Here is a 24,346-nt window from a genome sequence, read left to right on the forward strand (position 1 = left end):
ATAGCTTATTGATTCAAAACAATTTTTATTGAGAGTGGAAATTCTTGGTTTCTCTTCTATTGAGCTTGCGTGGGACACTTTGGCCAACAAATTGTTTGCCATAGTGGTTGTTTTTAGGCTTACCTTTTTTGCCCTTTTTTCCTTTTTATAAATTATAACAATTATTGTGTTTTTCTATTGCGGGTTTTTATTTAGTATTATTTTTCAGTAACTTTTTTGGGGTTTAGTGCAATTTAGAAATAGGTAAAATTAGTTTTTACGTTTTGTAATTTATTTTAAATTTTTAATTTACTAGTTCTTAGGTTTTAATTCAATAGCTCTTAAGTTTATTTATTTTATAAAATTTTTCATATTTTTTAATCCACTATTTTCTTAATAATATTTTCAATAGATTTTAAATATTTGTAAGTTAGACATTTTTTAATTCAGTAGTATAAGTTTTAACATGTAAGTAGTTTGTAAGTTTTTTCACCTTCGTGTTGTATGTTCTTGTTTAGTAATGTTCTTCTTGTTGTTGAATGTTCACTGTTTAATGTTCAGTTTAATATTATTAATTTTAACTTTGATTTTAAACAGACACTTTCACTTGTCACACGGGGGGGAAACTTGCGCTCGCGACGGTAATTGAAAAAGAACTCATTATTGCCAAATTTGCATCGTCACATCAAACCTGTTTTGGCTGTTGACGATGCTTAGTTATTAGAATTCAGCATTGGAATTTACCGGTGGCTGCATAAATGTATGTGTGTATGTGTATGTATTTACATTATTTACATCATTTTGTTATGATGCCATTTATGCGGCCGCCGGTAAATGCCCAACCAACAGTGTTGGGCAAATTAATAGCAATATTATGAACATTTTCTGGGCCCCGAATGACAAGTGTAAGTATTCATTTCTAATATACCATAAGGATCTTCGGTCTTCAGTTCCTCGGCATGTTCTTGATTGGCCCAGCAAACACGTAGCCCAGTTGTGTGTTGTAGGCCAGGACATCTCCAATTCCAGCTGCTGTACACCCATCTTTCCTTATGGCGGAGTACGTGTCCGCTCCCAGTTCCACATCGATCGGACTATTTCCTCTGGGATCAGGGTCAGCTAAGGCGTAGCTCGTGAAGCATCTAGTGGGGTCTTCAAGTATTGGGTCCGAGTAAATGCGTCTTGGGAGATCTTCGATAATTACGGCATTTACCTTCAGACTCCAAGTACTGTTCGTGCGGCGGGGCGAAACTGTGAAGGTGGTGAATCGCTCCCCTTTGTACTCTCGCGACTGCAGACCCAGGCGACGGAACGCGGCATATGAAATCTTGGACATCGTCGCAGATTGGCTAATAATGGCTCGCAGCATACTAAAACCCTCCATGCCCTCGGCCGTTATGCGTACCATCGCTGTTGGTACAAACACCAAATCCCATGCGAAGGCTGGGGTTGTAATGGCCTCGATGTTGAGGGATACCCCGTCCAACTGAGACGCCCCGTGCAGTAAGGTATGGTGCCGGTCGTTGCATCTCCGGCAACCAGTCAAAGACGGGCAGTCGGGGGCCAAATGACTTCTCGCCAGGCAATTACGGCAATATCCCCGACGCTCCACGGTCTCATACCGCTGGAAGGGCGTCTGTCTGCGGAATCGTTCACAGGCACTGAGGGCATGGTCATCTTGGCATAGCCCACATGAATACTGCCAGTAGCTTGGTCTTTCTTGACGTTGGCGGGGTCTTGCGTCGGATCGGCTTCGTTGACGTCTTTCAGGGGATGTGGAACTGGGACGATGGATTGGCCGTATGGGTCGATTGGCGCTTCTTGCTGTTGGACGGGCAGGTGAGTCTGGGCTACGGTTGCGATCGTCCAGACGGCAGTCCTGGTTGGGCAAGTAAGCGGCCATATCTGAAAAGAAATTAAGGCGAGTACTAAATTCTTTTTTGAGTGGGAATCCGACTAGTCAGTCGGAAAACAATTTGACAATTTTTGTAATGGGTCTGCTAATGTTGCCACTTGCCGTCCGTATGTCTACAACCCTGGTATTTTGGTCACTACCTGGATACGTTTTTTCGATACGACCTAACTTCCATTCATGCGGAGCCAATCTATCATCTTTTACGACAACTAAATCTCCTTCTTTGATGTTCTCCTTTTCATATTTCCACTTAGTTCTTCTGTGAAGTTCGTGAAGATATTCTAATTTCCATCTGTTGCAAAAGTATTGTGAAATAACTTTGAGTCTTTTCCAACGATTGACTAAGCTTAAATCTGTATCTGAAATGTCTGGTTCAGCTGGGGTAAGAATAGGTGTTCCTATTAAGAAATGACCAGGTGTCAAAGGGGAAAGGTCGTTTGGGTCGTCGCTAGCAGGACTTAAGGGTCGTGAGTTAAGGCAGCCTTCAATTCTTGATAAAATAGTTGTAAATTCTTCAAAAGTGAAATTCATTTTTGGGATACTTTTTCGTAAATGAGTTTTAAATGATTTGACGCCAGCTTCCCACAAGCCGCCCATGTGCGGAGCACCAGGAGGAATAAATTTCCAAGTAAGATTTTGAGTGAAATTATTTTGAATTGTGCTATTTTGAATATTCTTCATGAAAGCTAGTCTATCTCGCTTTAATAGATCAACCGCTCCCACAAAGTTTGTTCCGTTGTCCGAAAATATACAAGACGGACAACCTCGCCGGCTAATAAACCTAGAAAAAGCGGCAAGAAAGGCATATGTCGACAAATCGCTTGTTGGTTCTAAATGTATAGCCTTAGTGGCGAAACAGACAAAAATGCAAACGTAGCCTTTTGTAATAAAGCAGGCTCTTCCTGAATAACTTTTAATGTTAAAGGGTCCTGCAAAATCTACCCCTGTGTTTGTAAAGGGTCGAGAAAGAAAAGTTCGTTCGGGTGGTAGCGACGCCATGATTTGAGTTTGGGTTTGTTTTTTGTGAATTAAGCAAATTCGACAATTTCGTATGGTTTGTTTGATTAGCGACTTGAGTCCGAATATCCAGAATTCGGACCTTAATACTCGGGTCATTAATTGATTACCCCCGTGTAAGGTAACCTTATGAGTGAATTCGACTAACAATTTGCTAAGTTTTGCGCCATGTGGTAATATTATTGGGTGACGTTCGCTATATGTAAGGGCTGGCGATTGTACCAATCGGCCATTTGCTCTAATAATACCCTTTGAGTCTAGAAATGGGTTGAGGGTCAACAGAGGACTTGAAGGAGAAATTTGAGTCTTTTTCATAAGTGCGTTGTATTCGTCTGCATATACGAATTTTTGGGTACGAATTATACAAGATCGTTTTCCATCTTGGATTTCATCTGATGTAAGGTCGTTTGCTGAAGTGCGAAGGTGTTGTCTATTTACCCCAGAATTTTTCCAGAGTCTTAGAGCATATGCGTATGATCGATAAACCTTAGATAAAGAGGAGAAATGTTTTAAAGGGTCTTCCTTTTCTGCGAAAAGGGTCATGACTTTTGCCGTTTTGGCTTCCAAATTTGTGTCATTTGGGATTTCATACGATGGCCAACGGTCTTTTGGCATTCTGAGCCATTGAGGTCCCTGCCACCAGAGATCACTAGTCTTTAGCTCTGCGGGTGAACATCCACGGCTCGCAATATCAGCTGGATTCTTTTCCGAATCAACATGTCTCCAATTTTCTTGTCCAACATTATCAGCAATTTCCGAGACTCTATTTCCAACAAATGTGCTCCAATGACAAGGAGGCTTTTTTAACCATGCTAATACGATGGTAGAGTCGGTCCAAAATTGTGTCGAATATTTTGATATCTGTAGGCTATTTACAATGGATTTAGCTAATTTTGATAGTAATACTGCCCCGCATAACTCGAGTCTGGGTATTGATAATTTTTTAATAGGAGCGACACGAGTTTTTGCTGCTAATAAGAATGTATGCGCCTTATGGTCAGTATTTTCCACCCGAATATAAAGAGTGGCTCCATATGCGCTTTCTGATGCGTCACAAAATCCATGAATCTCTACAGAACCATCTAGCGTGTATTGAATCCATCGAGGAACTCTGAGATATTCAATATCTTTGCTATTTTTGACAAAATTGTTCCAGTTCATTTGTGTTATTGGCTTTAATTGATCATCCCAGTCAATTTTGTCTAGCCAGATTTGTTGCATTATTAACTTAGCTACGACAACTACCGGTGCCAGCCATCCACATGGGTCAAACAATTTAGCTATAGTTGATAAAACTTCTCTTTTTGAAGAAATATTTTTATTTTCCATTGTGGGTGGTGTAAACGAAAAATAATCGCCTGAGATATTCCATCGAATTCCAAGGGTCTTAGTTGAAGCATCTTCGGAAATGTCTAGCCAATTGAGTGGTAGCAAATGTTCATGTGGAATATCTTGTATTATTTTGCGATCATTTGATGCCCATTTCATTAGTGTAAAACCGGCAGAGTCTAAAGCAGCAGTTAATTCTTTTCGAGCTTTTATTGATTCATCTTCAGTGTGACCGCCAGCTAATACATCATCAACATACAAATTATTCAAAATTATATTTGCGGCTCTAGGGTATGATTCTTTTACATCTTCTGCTAGTTTAAGAAGAGTTCTCAATGCTAAATATGGTGCGCAGTTAACTCCAAATGTAACTGTCAGCAGCTCATAATCCTCTACTGGGTTTTCCGGAGACTTTCTAAAGAGAATTCTTTGATATTTTGTTTGATTTGGATCCAAAAGTATTTGGCGATACATCTTTGTTATATCTGCATTGAAGGCATACTTGAAAAATCTCCATTTTAAAATTTGCAATACTAAATCCTGTTGAAGAATGGGTCCAGGATATAGGATGTCATTGAGACTTGTTTTGTTTGATGTAGGACAAGAAGCATTAAATACGACTCTTAACTTCGTTGTGAGTCGATCGGGTTTTATCACAGCGTGATGTGGTAGATAATAATTTGGCATTTTATCTATTTCATTCGGATTGACTTTCCTCATATGACCGAGTTCTAAGTATTCTAGTATTGAGGCATCATATTGTTCTTTGATCTCTGGTGTTTTCATAAGTTTTTTCTCCATTCTGTAGAATTGAGCTAGGGCGATGTTTCTGGAATTCCCCAATTCCTCGCATTTTTTGAATGGGAGAGTCACCACATATCTTCCATCCTTGTTCCGTATTGTTGTTTCAATGAAGTTTTGTTCACAAAATTGGTCTTCTTCTGACCGTAAAACTTTTTTAGGGGTCTCTTCCACCTCCCAAAAACGTGTAAGTACTTTCTCTATTGAAGTTGTATTTAGAAGTGATATTTGTTTTCGTTGAAGGATGCTTCCTGGTATGGGTCCTCCAACTATCCATCCAAATTTGGTTTTTTGTGTTAAAATTGATCCAAATGTTTTCATTGGAGTTCCAATTGTGAATATTAATGGTCCTATGTCCATTCCAATAAGTAAATCGATTGGTTGACTAACGTAAAATTTCGGGTCAGCCAGTTCTAATGCTGTTACATCTCGAAGTTGTGATTCATCTAAGTTTTGTGGTGGTAGATTTGAAGGTAAGTTCTTTAAAACTGGAGCCCAGACTTCCAGTTTAAAGCTAGGGTCGTATTTGGATCTCATAGTGAACAAGCAAGATTTTGTTGAAGTCTCAGAAACAAATTGACTTAAGCCAGTGACATGAACTAAGTTATTCCGTGTAGGCAACTTCAAAAAGTTTTTCATCTTTTCCGAAATAAAGGTGGATTGTGATCCTGAGTCTATTAGAGCTCGGGCATCGTAAAGTTGTCCTTTGGTTTCAATTTGTACTATTGCTGTGAAGAGTAGTGTTCCTCCAGATTGTCGCTCACAAATTTGCTTATCTTGGAGGGTCAAAGTAGTAATAGTAGTTGGTTCTAGGTTTGTAGTGGACTGTATTTGATTTGTAAGAGCGGCAGCACTAGTACTAGGTCGTGCTTCCACTCGAGCTAGGTATGAGTTAGTTGTTTGGGTTTCCGTTCCCTTGTGTAACAAAGTATTGTGTTTCATAGTACAAATACGGCAGCCAAAGCGACTTTTGCAATCCTTTACTCCGTGATTTGATGACAAGCAATTGTAGCATAAGTGTGATGTTTTCACGATGTGAATTCTGTCATTCACACTCTTTTTCAAAAATTCGCTGCAATCTCTTATGAAATGATTTGATTTGCAGACTTGACAAGTTTGAGTATTTTTCTGCTTATTTTGTTGAGGTAATATTACATTAGTAGGTCTTCCTCCAAAGTTGTTTGTATTTTTTGAGACATTTGTTTGAAATGTTTTCAAAAATCTAGGCGTGTAATTGTTAGTTGATTTTTGTTGAGCAAATTTCGATGTAGAGGGCTTTATATTTCCAACTGATTCCAAAGTTTTGAATTTGTTTGTTAAGAAAGCGTCAAACTGTTCCCATTTTGGAATTTGTTTACAATCGCTTAATGAGTTCTCGAATTCTTCTAAAAAGCCTCTAGGTAATTTTGTTGAACAAATGTATATTAAAATCGGATCCCATCCTTTAACATCGACATCAAGCATCCCCAGTGTCTGAATGCTGCTATTAACAGTGCGTTGTAGTTTTTGTATAGAGTGACTTGATTCAGTAGAAACTCCAGGTAGATTAAAAAGTGTCTTGACTTCTTCATTAATTTGCATTCTTTTATTCTCGTAACGATCTGTGAGATTTTTCCATGCTAATGTAAATCCATCATTAGTTAGTGGGACATGTGAAATAATTTCTCTCGCTTCTCCTGCTGTCTTCTGCGTTAAATGGAATAATTTTTCGACATTGCTTAATTTTGAGTTGTTTATGTAAATTGCCGAAAATAGATCTCTGAAAGTCGGCCATTCTCTATAACCACCTTTAAATGTGTCTGTATCGCATGGAGGTAGCCGCGATACGTTTGTGAAATCCACTTCCCTTCCTTGTTGTGACATCTCTGACTCTCTTTTCATTTTTTCCTGTGTCTTTTCATCCAAAAGATTTTGAATTTGTCCATTTATTGAACTCAGCGCTTTTTTGTACGATCCCATGGTATCCATATAGTGCTTCCTCAGTTTATTTTTATCGATCGGCTTTCCTTCCTCTTCTGGAACATAATCCCGACAGTCTATGTAGGCTCTCTTGACCTGGTCCCATGCAGAATCCAACTCCATTCGTGTTGTTTCCAAAGTATGTACCGTGTCATCAGGTTTGGTTATTGAAAAAATTGAAATATAATCCAGAAGATCGTTGACGCAATTTGTGAATTTATCGCTTAATGTTTTATCCATTTTGAAAACTGAGCGTTAACCTTTACGAAATTTTGTTGTTTTACAAAAAAGAAAAGTTGCCCAATGAAAAGGACTAACTTGGTTTAGAATTTAAACTTTTATCCAAATTTTTATTTTTTAAAATGAGGATAAGTTTTTTTCTCAATATCTGTCGACGAAAACGATCCTATTTTATTGGTTTGAGTCAAATTATATTTCGTTCCTTTCAATAATTAAATTTTTTTTTTCCAAAAATTCAAAAATTTTCTTTATATTTGACGCCGGACTGACTTGATTAAAAATGTTTGCTGGGTTACCAGAAGGGTCAAAATTTCGCCAAAATGAGCAAAAAGGAAAATAAAATCTCTTAAAGTCCACTTACAGGAGGATTTTATTCTTGCAATTCGACAAATAATCAAAAGTTTTTAAAACAAAAGTGTTTAAACGAGAATTGCAAAACAGAAATTACCAGAGATGTTTTGCGCAGTAAACAATTTCTTCCAAAAAAAAAAAAAAAAACGAGAGTCTAATTTGATTGTCCACGAGAAGTTGAAAATTCCAAAAAATTTCAGAGAGTCCAAAAAAATTTCAACGAAGTAAAAATGTGTGTTGGGTTGTCAAAAAAAAATTTTAATTTTTTGTTAAAATCACTTAATATCCTATGACAGGAGGATTTTATTTTTAAAAAGCCAATAACTTTGATTATTGCTTGTGAAAATTTGTCTGATTCAACAAATTTTCTAAATTCGCCAAATTTTTTGATAAAATTCGCAACGAGAATTAGAGAAAATTATGTATGTATAAATCCAAATATTTCAGCAGAAATATTTCAAACAAATAATTTGGGTCAAAAAATCCAAAAATTTGAGCAAAAATTTCCAAAAAAATTGATTTGGGTCAAGGTCCAAATATTTCAGCAGAAAATTTTATGTCCCAGCAGAATATTGCAAAAGAAAATAATTTGGGTCAAAATCCAAATATTTTCAGCAAAAAATTCAAGAAAGTGTAAAAAATGTCAATGAAGAAATTTTTCCCAAAAAGTTGTCGTGTTATGTGTCACAAAATCAAAAAAAGTATACCAGCAAAATATTTCTGCGAAAAATGCAAGAAATTAATTTTGGGTCACAGAAAAATTTTTAAGCTCCTTAGAGCAACAGATATTGTGCTAAATGGGAAGAAAGGTTAAAATTAGAATAAAAATAAAAATTGTAAATATATGGGATCGATTTTATGTCTGTCCACCAGACTCCGATATAAAATTTGTTCTCCAAAATTTCAAAAAAATTTGTAGTTTAAGTTTCAAATGTATGTCTGTCCACCAGACGCTTGCTTGTTTGCCAATTTTTTTTCCTCCAAAAATTTCAAAAAATTGGTAGTTTAATTTTCAAATGTATGTCTGTCCACCAGACGCTTGCAAAAATTTCAAAAAAATTTAGGTTATTTTTTGTCTGTCCACCAGACGCTATTTTTTAAACGGGTTTTGTTTACTCGTTTATGTATTCCGGTGACGCCAAATTTTTCCAAAAAATATGGCGACTATATATTGCAAGTGACGCTTTTTTTCCAAAAAATTGTATATAGTTTTTGCAATATGGCGTTTATATGTTTGCCAAGTTTAGTGACGCCAACTTTCCAAAGTTATGTGTTTGTGTCAATATGGCGCTTATGTATTCGCCTGAACTCCACGTTCAGAAAATTCCAAAATTTTTAGTATATATATATTTGTATATGGCTGAAAATTCCCGTTTTTTCAGAAAAGAATATGTCTGCCTGCTTTTTCCCGGGTCAAAAGCCAAATGTCCGTCCAGAAAAATGGCTCAAAATTGGGAAATTTTCCGTCACTGTGTCTGAGTGGGCAACTAGCAGCTTTGAATATGGGTCAAAGTGTTATTGCAAATTATGGGAATATGCGGGTCAATGCAAATATTGAAGATTTGCCTGCTCCCGAAATGCCCTTTTGTGTCAAAAAAGAAAATTTCACGAGTACTCACTTTGATCTTGGGTTTTGGGTCTCCTTTGTTGTACCTTGGTTGTTGTTGTTGTGCTGCGTGTGTCCGTCCGCTTCTCCTTTACTGCTGTTTCCACAATTTTCGGGTTTGTTGCTCTTTGTGTCACGGTATATTGTCTCTTGTGTATCACTGTGTATTGTCTTTTTATTGTATAAAAACTTTTTCAACTTTTTATTAATTTTTCAGATTTTATATTTTTTAAAATTGAAGGAAAAATTTAATTTTTCTAAAATTTTAAAAAATTTTATTTTTTTGTAGCACTGTGTAACTTCACTTTTTGTTGCACTGTGTACTGTCTATTTTTTTGTAAATTTTTGTAATTATTATTATTATTATTTTTTTTTTCTCAAAGTTTTTTTTTTCTCAACACTTTTTTAACTTTGCACTTATTTTTGAACCCCACTGTATTTTTTTCTATTTTTTCACTGTTCTTTTTTTCACTTTCTTTTGTCCGTCCACTCACAAGTTTTTTTTTTTTTTCGTTTTTAATAATTTAAAAAACTTCACTTTTTCATCCGGCTCGAAGGACCAAATGTTTTTAGGCTTACCTTTTTTGCCCTTTTTTCCTTTTTATAAATTATAACAATTATTGTGTTTTTCTATTGCGGGTTTTTATTTAGTATTATTTTTCAGTAACTTTTTTGGGGTTTAGTGCAATTTAGAAATAGGTAAAATTAGTTTTTACGTTTTGTAATTTATTTTAAATTTTTAATTTACTAGTTCTTAGGTTTTAATTCAATAGCTCTTAAGTTTATTTATTTTATAAAATTTTTCATATTTTTTAATCCACTATTTTCTTAATAATATTTTCAATAGATTTTAAATATTTGTAAGTTAGACATTTTTTAATTCAGTAGTATAAGTTTTAACATGTAAGTAGTTTGTAAGTTTTTTCACCTTCGTGTTGTATGTTCTTGTTTAGTAATGTTCTTCTTGTTGTTGAATGTTCACTGTTTAATGTTCAGTTTAATATTATTAATTTTAACTTTGATTTTAAACAGACACTTTCACTTGTCACACGGGGGGGAAACTTGCGCTCGCGACGGTAATTGAAAAAGAACTCATTATTGCCAAATTTGCATCGTCACATCAAACCTGTTTTGGCTGTTGACGATGCTTAGTTATTAGAATTCAGCATTGGAATTTACCGGTGGCTGCATAAATGTATGTGTGTATGTGTATGTATTTACATTATTTACATCATTTTGTTATGATGCCATTTATGCGGCCGCCGGTAAATGCCCAACCAACAGTGTTGGGCAAATTAATAGCAATATTATGAACAGTGGTTTTCAAACAACTCCTGGGGAAAATATCCCCAGAGAAGTGGCGAGGATTCGCTGCTCTTTTTCGAAACTATTATGTACCCTGTATAACCCCTTCGTATGTATGATGGGTCGTATTTTCGTTTGTAAAAATGTAATCTTATTTCTAACGTCTGAAATAGTTACCCTAATTTTATAAATTCCACAATTACATACTAATAAGGGTATTTGCAATTCGTTATCTTCCAATTATAATTTATTTATTGCTTATTCATTCGATCGTTTTCAATTTCATTTTGGCTCTCAATTTGAGAGTGTCATATTTTAGAGTTGTCAACACGCAATCGTTAAAAATGCCATTGTCATTGTATTGATTGTTACTCCCTAAAACCCTCCGCGCCCCTTTCCATTTAAACATACACAATCATACCAACAAATCAATGTGTGACGATTTTTTTTTGTATCGATTCATTATTCAACAAATGCCCAATTTCCCACATTTAAAACGCATGCATGCCATGCATTTGTAAGTAAATAACGTTTAAATTTCAAGTTTACGCTCTCTTCTTATACCACTTGTTCTCTCGGTTTGAGATAAGTTCCTGTTCTGGCGTCTATCAGTTCAATGTTCATTGTGTTCACATTATCTCTCTTTTTAATTGCTCTCTGGGGGAAGCGCGTGTTTGTGGGGTAGATAACGGCAAAAACCATGCAGTCGACGGTCACCAATGACACTCATCGTTCATTGATGTTTGCGACGACGGCGTCGACGTTGTTCTTTTGTTTTGGCAACGTATGTTTTTTGTTTTGTTTTTTCATTCAAAGAGCTGGCAACCCTCGAACATGTGTTCATGCAGTTTAGCCAGCCACAGTTTCGTGTATAACAAAACAAGCGACGACCAACCAAAAGAAAATCAACTAAAAACACTATCGAAATGGAATGAATTAATAATAAAGTTATTGTGGTGTGTGAACTTGAGCTTAGCACAGCTGCCGCTGCTGATGTGTGGAGTAGAAGAGAATTTATTGTGAAATTATTGTAGTTAGTTTTTGTGGTGCACGGGCAGACAGGCTATCTGTGTGTTGATTTTGCCCTCAAGTGCCAGTGTCCGCGCTGCCGTTCGTTGATTTGGTCGAGTTCTTCTAATATTATTGTTGTTTATATTAGAAAGAAAACGTAGCCGTGGTTTCGCATTGCATAGAGTCGAGCCGAGTTCTTAGTAGTTAGTTGCTTTTTCTACTACATTTCTTCTTACTCTCTGTTGGTTATTTGCTGGTGGTGCTGCTACTGCGGGTGCCTCATGGAAAGCAAGGCAAATATAAACAATTTTTGTTTTGTTAAATTTGTTAAGCGTGCCAGTGAGTTTGTTATAAACAAGAAAAGGAGATATAACGACATATCATAGTCGAAACTAAACAAACAACAATAACAACAACAACTATAGAAACAAACATCCCACAAACAAAAATGTACAATTCATCATATAATTCCCTAAAACAAGTGTCATCTTCTGATGTGGCTAATGGCAAAAATTCTGCAGCGACGACGTCAGCGTCGAAATCGCCCCCGGTCTCCATACGTACAAATGCTACACCAAATCCATTTTGTTTCAATACCATTCTGCACAAACTAAATGCTAAAGTACCTGCTCGCCTTGTCCTGTATTTGTTGTCGTGGTCGGGATTCCTGGTCTCGTTCATGATGAGAACTGATATGCATTTGGCTATTGTGGCAATGACACTACCTGGGAATGGAAATTCGTCGGGGTCGATTGGTGGACGGTGTGCTGATGGCTCATTACCTAATAGTACAGCAGCGTTAGTTACTTCCGTAAACACATCGACGACGACGACGACAACAACAATTACCCCACTCAATATAAGTGTTATACCAGCTGCTGAGGCACTTGTTTCGGCAGCGGCAGAACAAGGACATCGCCAATATTATGACTGGTCAGCAGCGGTGCAATCGCTAATAACCGGCTCCTTCTTTTGTTGTTATGTTCTGTCCCAAGTGTTTGGTGGCATTGCCACTCAACTTTTTGGTACCAAAAAAGTTTTTGGCTGGTCTCAATTCGTCACCGCTCTCTGTAGTTTGCTCATGCCCGCTTGTGCCGACATCCATTATGGCCTACTTATTGCCTTGCGTTCCATACAGGGTTGTGCCTCCGGCCTCACCTGGCCGGCCATGTATGCCGTTGTCGGCTATTGGATACCCTTGATAGAGCGTTCACGCTTTATGTCCAGTTTCCAGGGATTTAGTATTGGCACTGGTCTCACCTTTGTTTTGGGTGGCTTCATAACAAAACGCTTCGGCTGGCAGTATGTCTTCTACACCACCGGATCGTTGGGAATGCTGTGGTGTGTCTTTTGGTACCTGCTAGCCTTCAATACACCTCGAGAACATCCTCGCATAACAAAAGATGAATTGGAATATATCGAAATCAACATAAGCAGTGAAATGAAAGAGTCGCTGGGAAAGAAAGTGCCTTGGAAAGATATCATTACCTCAAAGCCCGCCTGGGCCATTGCCATAACGACATTTGGCCGCATTTGGATACATTATGTGTTCATTATAAATGGACCTAGTTTTATGAAGAATATTTTGTGCTTTGATTACGAGGCCAATGGTGTGCTGTCGGGCATGCCACACATTTGTTCCTATATCCTGTCGGTGGTTTTCTGTTATATTGCGGATAAATTGCTGGATCGTCGTTGCATGACCCTGACGAATATACGTAAACTATTTACGGCCCTGTCACAAATTGTACCTGGTGTTCTATTACTATTTATTGGCTATATTGATGATATTGTCCTGCTGCTGGTTGTTTGGTTTATTGCGGTCTCCTTCATTACGGCCTCCTATGCTGGAGCCATGGCTAATATTGTGGATATTGCACCAAATTTTGCTGGTCCCGTTTTGGCCTTTTGTCAGACCATACATATGTCGGCCTCATTCCTTTCGCCTCTGAATTCGGGCATGATCCTGCAAAATAATGCAACCATAGAGCAATGGCGTACCGTATTCATTGTGGCGGCCATTGTTGGCAATTCCACCTATATAGCGTATCAGGTTTATGGTACAGCGGAAATACAAAAATGGGATAGTATAGATACGGCTACGGGTGGTAGTGTTGGCGGCGGTGTTGGTGATGGTCCTTCTACAGCCAATGGTGATTTGTTGACTTGCGAAACTGGTAAACGCAACAGCCGCAACAATGGGGATGATGGCGAAGATGACGATGACGACGACGACATGGAATCAAAGGAGGACAATCAAATGCTTAAAAAGACAACAAATGGTAAATCAAAGGATAATGTAGCCAATAATTAGTATTTACTTAAATCTAACACAAATTTACTTAATTTTTACTCTATATATAAATATATGTATATGTTATACTCTACTGCTGTTATTCTCAAAATGCAATATGCTACGAGTAGTAATCCTAGTACTTAGAGACAAGTTCTAAAAACAAAAAAAGAAAATGGGAAAACAAAACAAAAATGAAGAAAATTAAAATTTATATAGCTACCTATTAATCGGCGGAAAGAGGTCATTGTTTAGCAATTTGCATAGAATGCAATTAGTTTATATTTTTATTTTTCTGCATTGGAAAATTATTTGAATCCAAAAACGCTCTCGAGAGAGATAAGTTTGAAGGTCTGTTTCTTTAAAATGAAATCGAATAAATTATGAAACCCCTAATTTTAAATGATAAATATTATTACAATATTGAATCCTTTTATGATTGAATATGATTCGTAAACAAATGTCTTTTTTGATTCCCATTTCATTTGGAGAAACAGACAGACCCCTATTTGAAATTGTAAAAAAAATAATAATTTTTTCCTTTTTTTTCATATTGAAAATTATAAAAAATGATTTTGAAATTAACAAGAGTTTACTTTGAAAATATGTGTCCATTTCCACATAAAACTCTGGGGAAAATAACATTAGAGGAAACAAATGTAGCTAATAAAATGACAGCCTTTACTTGTTGTGTCCAAATCCCTTTGGCTTTTCTAATGTCCTTTCGTTACAAAATAATAGTTTAAACAACTTTTTAAACACACAAACAAATTAGTCTAAAAAAACGTAACGCGTAATTAAAGGAAACCTTTTGCACAATAAGTTGCTAGAATGTAGACATTGTAATGAACTTGAAACACAACAACCACACATACACACACATTTTGTGTCTCGTCATTTTTGTCTGTGGTTATGGAAAAACGTTTTCCAAAAAGGAAATAGTACTACTGCCTCTATTTCAAATACAGTGATATGTTAAATATCATTTAATTTTTTTCCAATTGTAATAATTTTTTTTTACAAAAAATATTTTTTTTTAAACAATAGAACAAGGCGGTTATGTTGAGAAAGCCCAAAGAAATTCTTAGCTTTATATTTTTTACAAATTATTTTTTTTTATTATTTTTTATTTTAAGAAGTGCGTTTCTTGCCCCCCACAATAAGTTTATACCTATATATATTATATATTTTAATTTTTAAGAATTTTTATTTGCAGATAGCATATAAACTACCTTATTAATTTAACTCATTTATTGCGGGGCAATTTGCTTTTGATTTTTCTAACGGTGTACTTACACAAATTTAAACCATTTGATTTCTTTAATGAAGATATATTCGACCTAAAGTAGTATTTTATGAAATCGTCGCCTCGATTGGGCTAAACAATGCTCCGAGCTTGATTTTGCTGAAAATACTTACACATACAATACATATGGAAGCATCACAGCTATTATTCTCAGTCATATTTGGCTACAGATGGTATACAGGATGAGATAAAAAAAAACTGCAACAAAGTCAAAAGCCATAATTTTCACATTTTTTTTTATTTTTTGAATGAAACCAAAAATATCGGATATTGAAAAAGATTAGATTTGTTTGAATTGGAACCTTTGGCACGAATTATGGCCTTCAAACGGCCAATGAAACCGTCACACGCTGCACGAATGTTGCTCTGCGGTATTTTGACCCATTTCCGGCGAAGCGCTTGCTTGAGGTGATCGACACTTTGGTATTTTTTGGTGCCAACCTTGCTTTCCACAATACTCCTCACACAACAGTTCAACGGATTTGTATCCGGAGATTTTGATGGTCATTGTGCGCTGGAAATGAGGCGAGGAACCTCATTTTGTAACCATTTTTGGGTGGCGCATGCTGAGTGCGATGGTGCTGAGTCCTGTTGGAATGTCCAAGGTCTGCGGCCAAAATGTTTGCGTGCCCAAGGCTTTAATACACCCTCCAGATTTTTTCGCGATAATATTCGACATTTATTCTGATGCCACGGTCGTTTAATAAGAGCGGAGAGCGACCATCGGCTCTTATGGCGACCACCACCACACCATCACCATGGCCGGCATTTGAGTTCTGGTAGCCAACCGAAGGTGCACATTTTCAGCTGACCTCCTTGGCATGTAAACACTATCATTTTGTTTGTTTGCAAACTGCTGGACAACGAATGTTTTCTCATCGCAGGAAACCATATTCGGCAGTTCACCACTTTCGGCCAAGTGGAGCAACTCTTTAGCTCTTCTGAGTCTATTTTCTTTCAGTTGCGGAGTAAGTTCTTGCTCTTTTTGGAATTTCAATGGCTTTAACCCGAGCTTATTTTTCAATATTTGCCGAATCGGATATTGTGATATGTTGAGCTCACTAGCCATTTTTGGCCTCTGCGACGCGGGTTTCTCTAACGATGGCCACTTGTGCTTTTCCAGCTAAATATAAAGGAATCACACTATCACGCTTAAATTCCATCACGAATAACTTTTTTTCTGGAAAATTCTCAACAAAATGCTTTTGTACGCTTGTAAACAATATAATGAGCTGGACTGGAACTGACGGGAGAGTGGCTTAGAAATGACAGCAGTCTGAAATTGGTTGCAGTTTCTTCATCTCACCCTGTCGAAAGACGGACATGCCTAAGTCGACGTAGAATGTGATTCTATGAAGATCATTAAAAGGAACTATGGGTCTGTTTCTATTCCTTCTGCTTATTTCAAAGAATTGCAGAAAGACATAATACCCTGTATCACAGTGTGGCGTAGGGTATAAAGAGAACACCTTATCAACGGGATATGATTTCAATATTCCAAATTTGTGTGCTGTCATATCACATCTCTATAGGTTTTTGTAAAAGATTAGATGTTGGCCTTGCCGCATACAATCTTTTATTTTAGATTTTCATAAAAAATCGAATATTTCCAATATTATTTTCGCAACATACCTGACTGATACTGGTGTTAAATAAAAAGTGTTATCGATGTCAACGCGAAACCGAGTGTTCTAAATTTCCTACATCCAATTTGAAAAAATACACTTTTTCATTTATGTTACATAGCTGAAGGAAATAAGCTATTTGGATTTTCAAGGAAGGACAACATTTATAAGCAACGCTTTTATTGACCATGACATTTAAAAAAAAATAGGCAATACATTTTAATATTTGAGTTTTTTTTTTAAATCTTGTAATTGGAAAAAATTGCTCATATGTACAAAACACCATAGGAATTTGACAAATGTAGCTCCATCTATTATATACCTTTAGGTGCTATTATATATATAAACAAATTAATATTATCAATTGCTGCATACATTTCAAACGAACAAACATAACATTTCTTTGGGCTTTCTCAATAGGTTACTTAATTATTACTTCATTATTTTTTTAAGTACTTATTAATAATATGTATAAATCTATTTTAATTTTTTTTTAATATTACAACTTTGTTATATTGGATAATGTGATCGAAAACATTCAATACTTTGTGAATAGTTATAGAAATGAAAAAAAAAAACAACAATCACTATGTTAGTGACTTTGAATAGCCAAGTTTCTATATATATAAATAAACATTAATATACGATTTATTATTTTGTGTCTAATTTTATTTTTCTATTTTTTTATTCATTATTTTTTTCCATTTGAAATAAAAATACATAGTAAACTAATATAAACAATATGTGCTGTGTGATAAGAATAATTATAACTACTACCATTGTACTGTAATTATTAATTCTAACAGTATTTGTAATTTTATCCGAAAATTACAAACTATCAAAAAACTATATAAAAATAACAACAACAAAAAAGAAAAACAAGAAAATGTTAACATCTATTTTATTTTAATTAAATTTAAGGGCTGGTCTTTTTGTAAACTTTCTTTTTATGTTTATTTAATTTTTTTTTTATAATTGGTATATATAATATTTTCCATCAAAGGCATTCGTTACATACTTTTTTTGTATAAACCAAATGGGCAAATTTACATTGCAATAACATAAATTAATAAATCCTATGTAAATAAAAAAACATAAATTATATATTTCCAAACAAAAAATTTGATCGAAAAAAATGAAATGAAAACAAAGGTTATACAAAAAAACTAAAAGAAAAAAATAATAAAACAAAACGAAATTATCTATATATGAGAATATATATCCAATCCCATATGCAATTTATATTATTTTATAAACATTTTACATGGTAAGTGTGGCTTTTATTTAATTCCTAATTTGAAATTCTTAATTTTTGAGCTTAATGGGCCCCTGGAGTATAAAATGACACTAAGAGAGTCATGGTCATTTTATCAACGCAACACAATTTGTTTTGTGAGTAAAAGGAAAGATAATTATTATAAATAAAGAAAAAATGCAACGCACCCAAGGCGATTGCACATTTACTCATTGTTCTGGACAGTCCTAAAGCATTCTGGAATAATACGTACAATAATGAGGTCAGAGAGGCTATGTTTAATAATTCGAAATTTTTGGTCTGTTAGGGCTGAAAAAAATGATTGTAAAAATGCAAATCCTAAATTGACAATATCGGTCCCTCCACCACAAAGGGTCAAAATTTTGAAAACATCAGACTTTTCAATCAGATTCTTTTCAAATTCCAATATTTCAACCAATCTAGTGTGAATATGGGATATATGGAAACACCCCTTCTGGTAACTCCCCAACAACGGATCGCCATTTTGGATAGTTATAAACATGCATGGTGAGATGAAAAACTGCTACCACCTTCAGACTGCTGTCATTTCTAAGCCACTCGTCCGACAGCTGTTAAAATTATTCCAGTGACAGCTCATTATATTGTTTACAAACGGATAAAAGCATTTTGGTGAAAATTTTCCAGAAACAAGTTATTCGTGATGGAATTCATGCGTGATATAATTCAAGCGTGGCAATATGATTCCTTTATATTTGGCTGGAAAACCCAAAGTGGCTATCGTTAGAGCACTCCATCATTTAAATGTGAATACATCTTTTGTGTCTCGTGATACTTGTAGCGTAGCCCGACGTCAAGGAAGTGGACGGAAGAAAACAGCAACATCAGCAGATATGGTTCGAAAAGTAAAGAAGCGACTTGATCGAAACCCGCGTCGCAGTGGCCGAAAAATGGCTCGTAGGCCGAACATATCGCAATATTCCATTCGTCAAATGTTGAAAAATGAGCTCGGGGCAAAGCCATTGAAATTCCAAAAAGTGTAAGAACTTACCCCGCAACAGAAAGAAAATAGACTCAAAAGAGCTAAAGAGTTGCTTCGCTTGGCCGAAAGTGGTGAACTGCCGAATTTGGTTTTCTCCGATGAGAAAACATTCGTTGTCCAGCAGTTTGTAAGCAAACAAAATGATCGTGTTTACTTGCCAAAGAGGTCAGCTGAAAATGTGCATCTTCGGTTGGCCACCAAAACTCAAGCGCCGGCCATGGTGATGGTGTGGGCAGCCATAACAGCCGATGGTCGCTCTCCGCTCGTATTAATCGACCGCCACGGTCGAATAAATGCCGAATATTATCGCGAAAATATTCTGCAGGGTGTATTAAAGCCTTGGACACACAAACATTTGGCTGCAGACCTTGGACATTCCAACAGGACTCATCATCGCACTCAGCATGCACCATGGTGCTAACAGAAGGAGTGGGCCGATATATCCCATCTTCACAACAGATCTGGTGTTAGTAGAAATTATGGGATGTGTGAAATATGAATGGGTCTGGGTGCTTATTTTGGATTTTATAATCGCTCTTGATATTCAAAATTTTCACCCTTTGTGTGGGAGGTACCAGAAGGAGTTGAGCGATATATTCCATCTTTACACTGGATATTGTGATGTGTTTAATTTGAAGATAATTGGACACTTACATCACATTTTATAAGAGTTATGATTATTTAAAATATTGACCCCATATGGAGTGAACCATTTTCGCACCTGACGTAGCGTTAATGAAAATATTAGGATTTGCAAAGTTTGACCAAAATCGGATTATCCTTTCCCTTTATGTGCAGTAAATTATTTTCTTTGAAAATGTTGACACTCCGAAGGCGTAAACCGATATTACCTATCTCCGAACTCAATCTAAGTTTGACAATAATATTACGATGTACCAAGTTTGGATTCGGATACTCCCTTCGAGTTTTATCGTGTGTACCAACCAGCCAGACGGACGGACGGACATCGCTAGATCGACTCCAAATGTCCTGAAACGGATTTTGTCCAAAGAGACCTAGGGCCTAAAAACGTTATTTCGATGAGGCACATTTTGGACGTATCAAATGATATATACGCTCTGTAGCCATATGGCTGATGGTATAATAAATCCCATGACCACCTTAAAAGATTCTTTTATAAATTTAATTTCTTTGACCCAGATTGATATTTAATTAATTTGAATTTCTTTTCGTTGAAAACATATTGTGTGACATTTCGATCCGCTAAAAAAGAATTCTTCAAATAAACCAAAAGGCAGTGATGACATCGTTTTCAAAACTTCGTCATATTTCCTGGAAAAATACGCCTTCTTTTCCACATACAAAAGCAACAAACATGTGTTTGTTTCCTTTTGCATGGGCTTGCTTCTTTTAAACAACAGAGATTTTGCTTCCTTTTCAGCCAAAATAAAAACAATCAGTATTATATAAAACCCGTCAAAATGTATGTAAATAATATTACATTATTATCTTGTGTGTGAGTTTGATACCTTTTTGTGATTTGACTGTTTCACAAACGTGTTTTTTTTTTTCATATTTTTTCCACTTGGTGTGTCATTGAGTCATTCTGACAGTTATAATTACCATGATAATTTTCGCGATAAAAACAGAAACTGTTGAACATGATTATAGCCTGGTGTACTGGCTGCGGCTGGGGCTAAGCTACTTATCTGTAGAGGAATTCCCTTTGATTGGTGAATGTAAATGCTCATTATTGTCGCAAAAAAGAAAACAACAACAACAAATAAATAAATGTGCGATAAATAAATATCATCAACAGCATTTCTATTTTCAACAAGTAGGTATTTGTATTCTATTTGACCAGACTTTGAGAATATAGTACTTCCATTTCCGTTATCACATTTGCCACGACAATTGCCTATCTGCCGGTTGCGGCGGCTGACTACCCCTTTTGCGCCATCTGAACAATCAAATTAACATTTACGTGTAAAATATGTATTTTATGGTTGAATAGCGCCCATTCATCCAGCCACTCAAACAACCAACCAACCATTGAATTACGACGACAGATTAGCCAGATTGTATTATTTATTTAAGTCAATTCTTAAACAAATATGTTAATACTATTACTATTCTTCTACTGCCACTTGAGTAGTTTAGAATTTAGCTACAAGAGGCATTGTTTTTTTTTGGAGGAGATAAGAAAATTATGACTATAAAGAAGATGGAATAAATTGTGTCATGTATGCAAAATTATAAATTTCGAAAAAAAAATCGAATTATGAACGGTGGCCTGGCCACCCCACCAAATAAATTTAGCATCTTCTTTGTTAGCGTCCATATTCCCGGGTAGAGGACATAGATCGCTAAAGCTTTTACTTTCAAATTCAATATATACAGGTTGAGATAAAAAAAACTGCAACAAAGTCAAACGCCATAAGTTTTATATGTTTTTTTTTTTTAATTTGGAATGTCCAAGGTCTGCGGCCAAAATGTTTGTGTGCCCAAGGTTTTAATACACCCTCCAGAATATTTTCGAGATAATATTCGGCTTTAATATTAATACGAACGGAGAGCGACCATCGGCTGTTATGGCGGCCTACACCATCACCATGGCCTACTGGGCCCGGATTAACAGCGATGTGCAGAGCTTCTGCTCAGTTTGAGGCACAGGCCCACATGACACGATATTTCGCTGTCCAGCCAAGCCTACTCACCTAATTCCAGTCTTATTATGGACACAACCCATACAGGTTGCATTGTTTTTGAGACTGGTCTTAGAGGCAGAACCGGATTGAATGGAGTCAGAAAATGGAAACAGAACGAATACAGCTGAAAGAGCTGCCACAACAACCATGGCCGGGCTTCAGTTCTGGTGGCCAATCTAAGGTGCACATTTTCAGCTGACCTCTTTGGCAAGTAAACACGATCATTTTGTTTGTTTACAAGCTGCTGGACAACGAATGTTTTCTCATCGGAGAAAACCAAATTCGGCAGTTCACCACTTTCGGCCAAGCAAAGCAACTCTTTAGTCCTTTTGAGTCTATTTTCTATCTGTTACGGGGTAGGTTCTTGCACTTTTGGGACTTTTAATGGTTTTACCCCGAGCTCATTTTTAATAGTTGACGAATAGAATATTGCGATATATTCAGCTCACGAGCCATTTTTCGGCTAATGCGAAGCGGGTTTCGATCAAGTCGCTTCTTTACTTTTCGAACCATTTCTGCTGATGTTGCTGTTTTCTACCGCCCACTTCCTTGACGTTGGGCTACGCTACCAGTATCACGGTAACGAGCGATGGTCCGAGACACAAAAGATTTTTTCACATTTACATGCTGGAGTGCTCTAAGAATAGCCACTTGTGGTTTTCCAGCCAAATATAAAGAAATCATAGTATCTTGCTTGAATTCCATCCCGAAAAACTTTTTTTCTGGAAAATTCTCACCAAAATGCTTTTGCACGCTTGTAAACAATGTAATGAGCTGTCACTGGAAAAATTTTAACAGCTATTGGACGAGTGGCTTAGAAATGACAGCAGTCTGAAGTTGGTTGCAGTTTTTTCATCTGTATATCAACCTGTATATCATTTGAGACGGCCAAAACGTGCCTCATCAAAATAACGTGTTGGGATCTTAGGACTCTTTGGACCAAATCCATTTCAGGGCATTTGGAGTCTATCTAGCGATGTCCGTCCGTCTGTCTGGCTGGCTGCTGCGCACAATAACTCTCGAAGGAAGTATCCGATTTGATCCGAACTTGGTACATCGTAATATTATTATTAAACTTAGATCAAGTTCGGAAATGGGCAATATCGGTCCACTCCTTATCCCTCTCCCGCACACAAAATGTCAACATTTTCAAGGTAAATAATTTACTGCACAGAAAGAGAAGGGATAAGGGATTGCGTCAGCGCTAGGTCAGATGTGAAAATCATCCAGTACCTCCCCCACAAATGGTCAAAATTTTGAATAATTACAACTCTCATAAAATGTGTTGTAAGAGTCCGATTGTCTTGAAATTTCACACATCCCAATATTTATATTAACCCAAAGTCTGGTGTTAAGATGGGATATATCGGTCCACATCTTCTGGTACCACCCCCACAAAAGGTCCAAATTTTGCATATCCATTAAGCTCATAAAACGCGAAATTAACATCGGATTCTATTTAGACTTGGCATATCTGAATATTTCTATCAACACAGGATCTGTTAAAAAACTGTAGAGATCGGACCATTCCTTCTGCACCTCCCCCACAAAGGGTCAAACGTCAAAACGTTTATAAAATCCGAAATAAGCATCCAGCTCTTTTTATATTTTACACATCTCATTATTTCTCTGCTGTGAAGATGGGATATACCTCCTCCACAACGGGTCAAAATTTTGAATATCGACGAATCTCATAAAACGCGAAATTAATATCAGCTTCCATTCAGATTTGGTACATCTCAATATTACCATCAACACAAAAATTGTTACAAAGATCGTACCATTCCTTCTGGTACCTTCCCCACATTGGGTTCAAAAACGAAACAAAACGCTCAAAGAGATCGTAATTTTCTTCTTCTAATTTTCTTCAAATTTCACACATCCAAACATTTCGGCTAGCACAAAATCTGTTGTGAAGATGCTATATATCTGCCAACCCCTCTCCGACAAATTGTCACAATTTCCCATGCTTTTATCTGTAATATCTGCGAAAAAAAAAGTCGGCGATTCTTCACAATTTGCTACATCTAAATATTTCTCTCAACCAGAAACCTGATATGATTATGTAATTTGTCGCAATTTATGATATGGTTTCGCATAAAATTGGATATAAATGTTCAATTTCCTTCAAACATTGGTAATATTGGTAATATTTTTATCTGTATTAGATGAAGTATGAAAATGGAATTCTTCGGCAGCTATATCTGTCAGAAATGGAATTTATCGGCAGCTATATCTGTTACCTCACGCCTATTTTCACATTTTCCAAAAATGTACACAAATCTCTTATAAAGTAAAGGAAGTAGTCAATATAGTCCAAATCTGACACGTTGTAATATTTTTATCAGCCTGCGGAACCTCCTTCATAAAGGGTCAAATTTGTTTTTATTTAATGTTTCATCCTTAACAAATCTACCTTCAATGAAAATACATGTAATTGAAAGTGGTACTTTATGGATTAATTCAGCGTTCTAAGCGTTTGATTTTACCGAAAATACATGTGACATAGTGATTCTGTCGTAGCAATTAGATTAAATAGAACTTTTAGAGGTTTTGCAAAAGTGTATCGCACTGTCGACTCCAATTGTTGAAATCAATATCTAATGATTTGCCTTTAAACAATCGGCATTCAATACATCATCGCCATTAAGAAAGTACCTCTAA

General features: G+C 36.2%; 3 protein-coding genes across 5 annotated transcripts in view; 2 read left to right on the forward strand and 1 right to left on the reverse strand.

Moving 5' to 3' along the window:
• LOC101897172 (DNA topoisomerase 2-binding protein 1) overlaps positions 1–24,346 on the forward strand; it is a 71,945-nt gene that overhangs the window by 20,309 nt on the left and 27,290 nt on the right. The window lies entirely within an intron of this gene.
• On the reverse strand, positions 342–10,507 carry LOC109613382 (uncharacterized). 3 transcript variants are annotated; one of them, XM_059122033.1, is made up of 3 exons: positions 9,211–9,527; positions 908–1,884; positions 342–525 (listed from the first exon to the last, which is right to left on the reverse strand). In XM_059122033.1, the coding sequence occupies exon 2, from the start codon at positions 1,880–1,882 to the stop codon at positions 926–928; it is 957 nt and encodes a 318-aa protein (XP_058978016.1). In that variant the 5' UTR covers positions 1,883–1,884; positions 9,211–9,527; the 3' UTR covers positions 342–525; positions 908–925. The 3 variants fall into 3 exon arrangements, 2 of the variants coding, with proteins under 2 accessions (XP_058978016.1, XP_058978017.1); XM_059122034.1 differs by lacking the exon at positions 342–525 and adding an exon at positions 10,126–10,507 and having other exon boundaries at positions 555–1,884; positions 9,211–9,386; XR_009342088.1 differs by lacking the exon at positions 9,211–9,527 and having other exon boundaries at positions 359–525; positions 908–6,240.
• Positions 11,268–17,365, forward strand: LOC101890145 (sialin). The gene has a single exon (XM_005183227.4). The coding sequence runs from the start codon at positions 11,962–11,964 to the stop codon at positions 13,825–13,827; it is 1,866 nt and encodes a 621-aa protein (XP_005183284.1). The 5' UTR covers positions 11,268–11,961; the 3' UTR covers positions 13,828–17,365.

This window comes from Musca domestica, unplaced genomic scaffold (genome assembly GCF_030504385.1).
Source record: "Musca domestica strain aabys unplaced genomic scaffold, Musca_domestica.polishedcontigs.V.1.1 2, whole genome shotgun sequence".
NCBI lineage: Eukaryota > Metazoa > Arthropoda > Insecta > Diptera > Muscidae > Musca > Musca domestica.

Excerpts from the sequence above, each read along its gene's own strand:
- LOC109613382 (XM_059122033.1), bottom strand. The coding sequence starts at position 1,882 with ATGGCCGCTTACTTGCCCAACCAGGACTGCCGTCTGGACGATCGCAAC.
- LOC101890145 (XM_005183227.4), top strand. The coding sequence starts at position 11,962 with ATGTACAATTCATCATATAATTCCCTAAAACAAGTGTCATCTTCTGAT.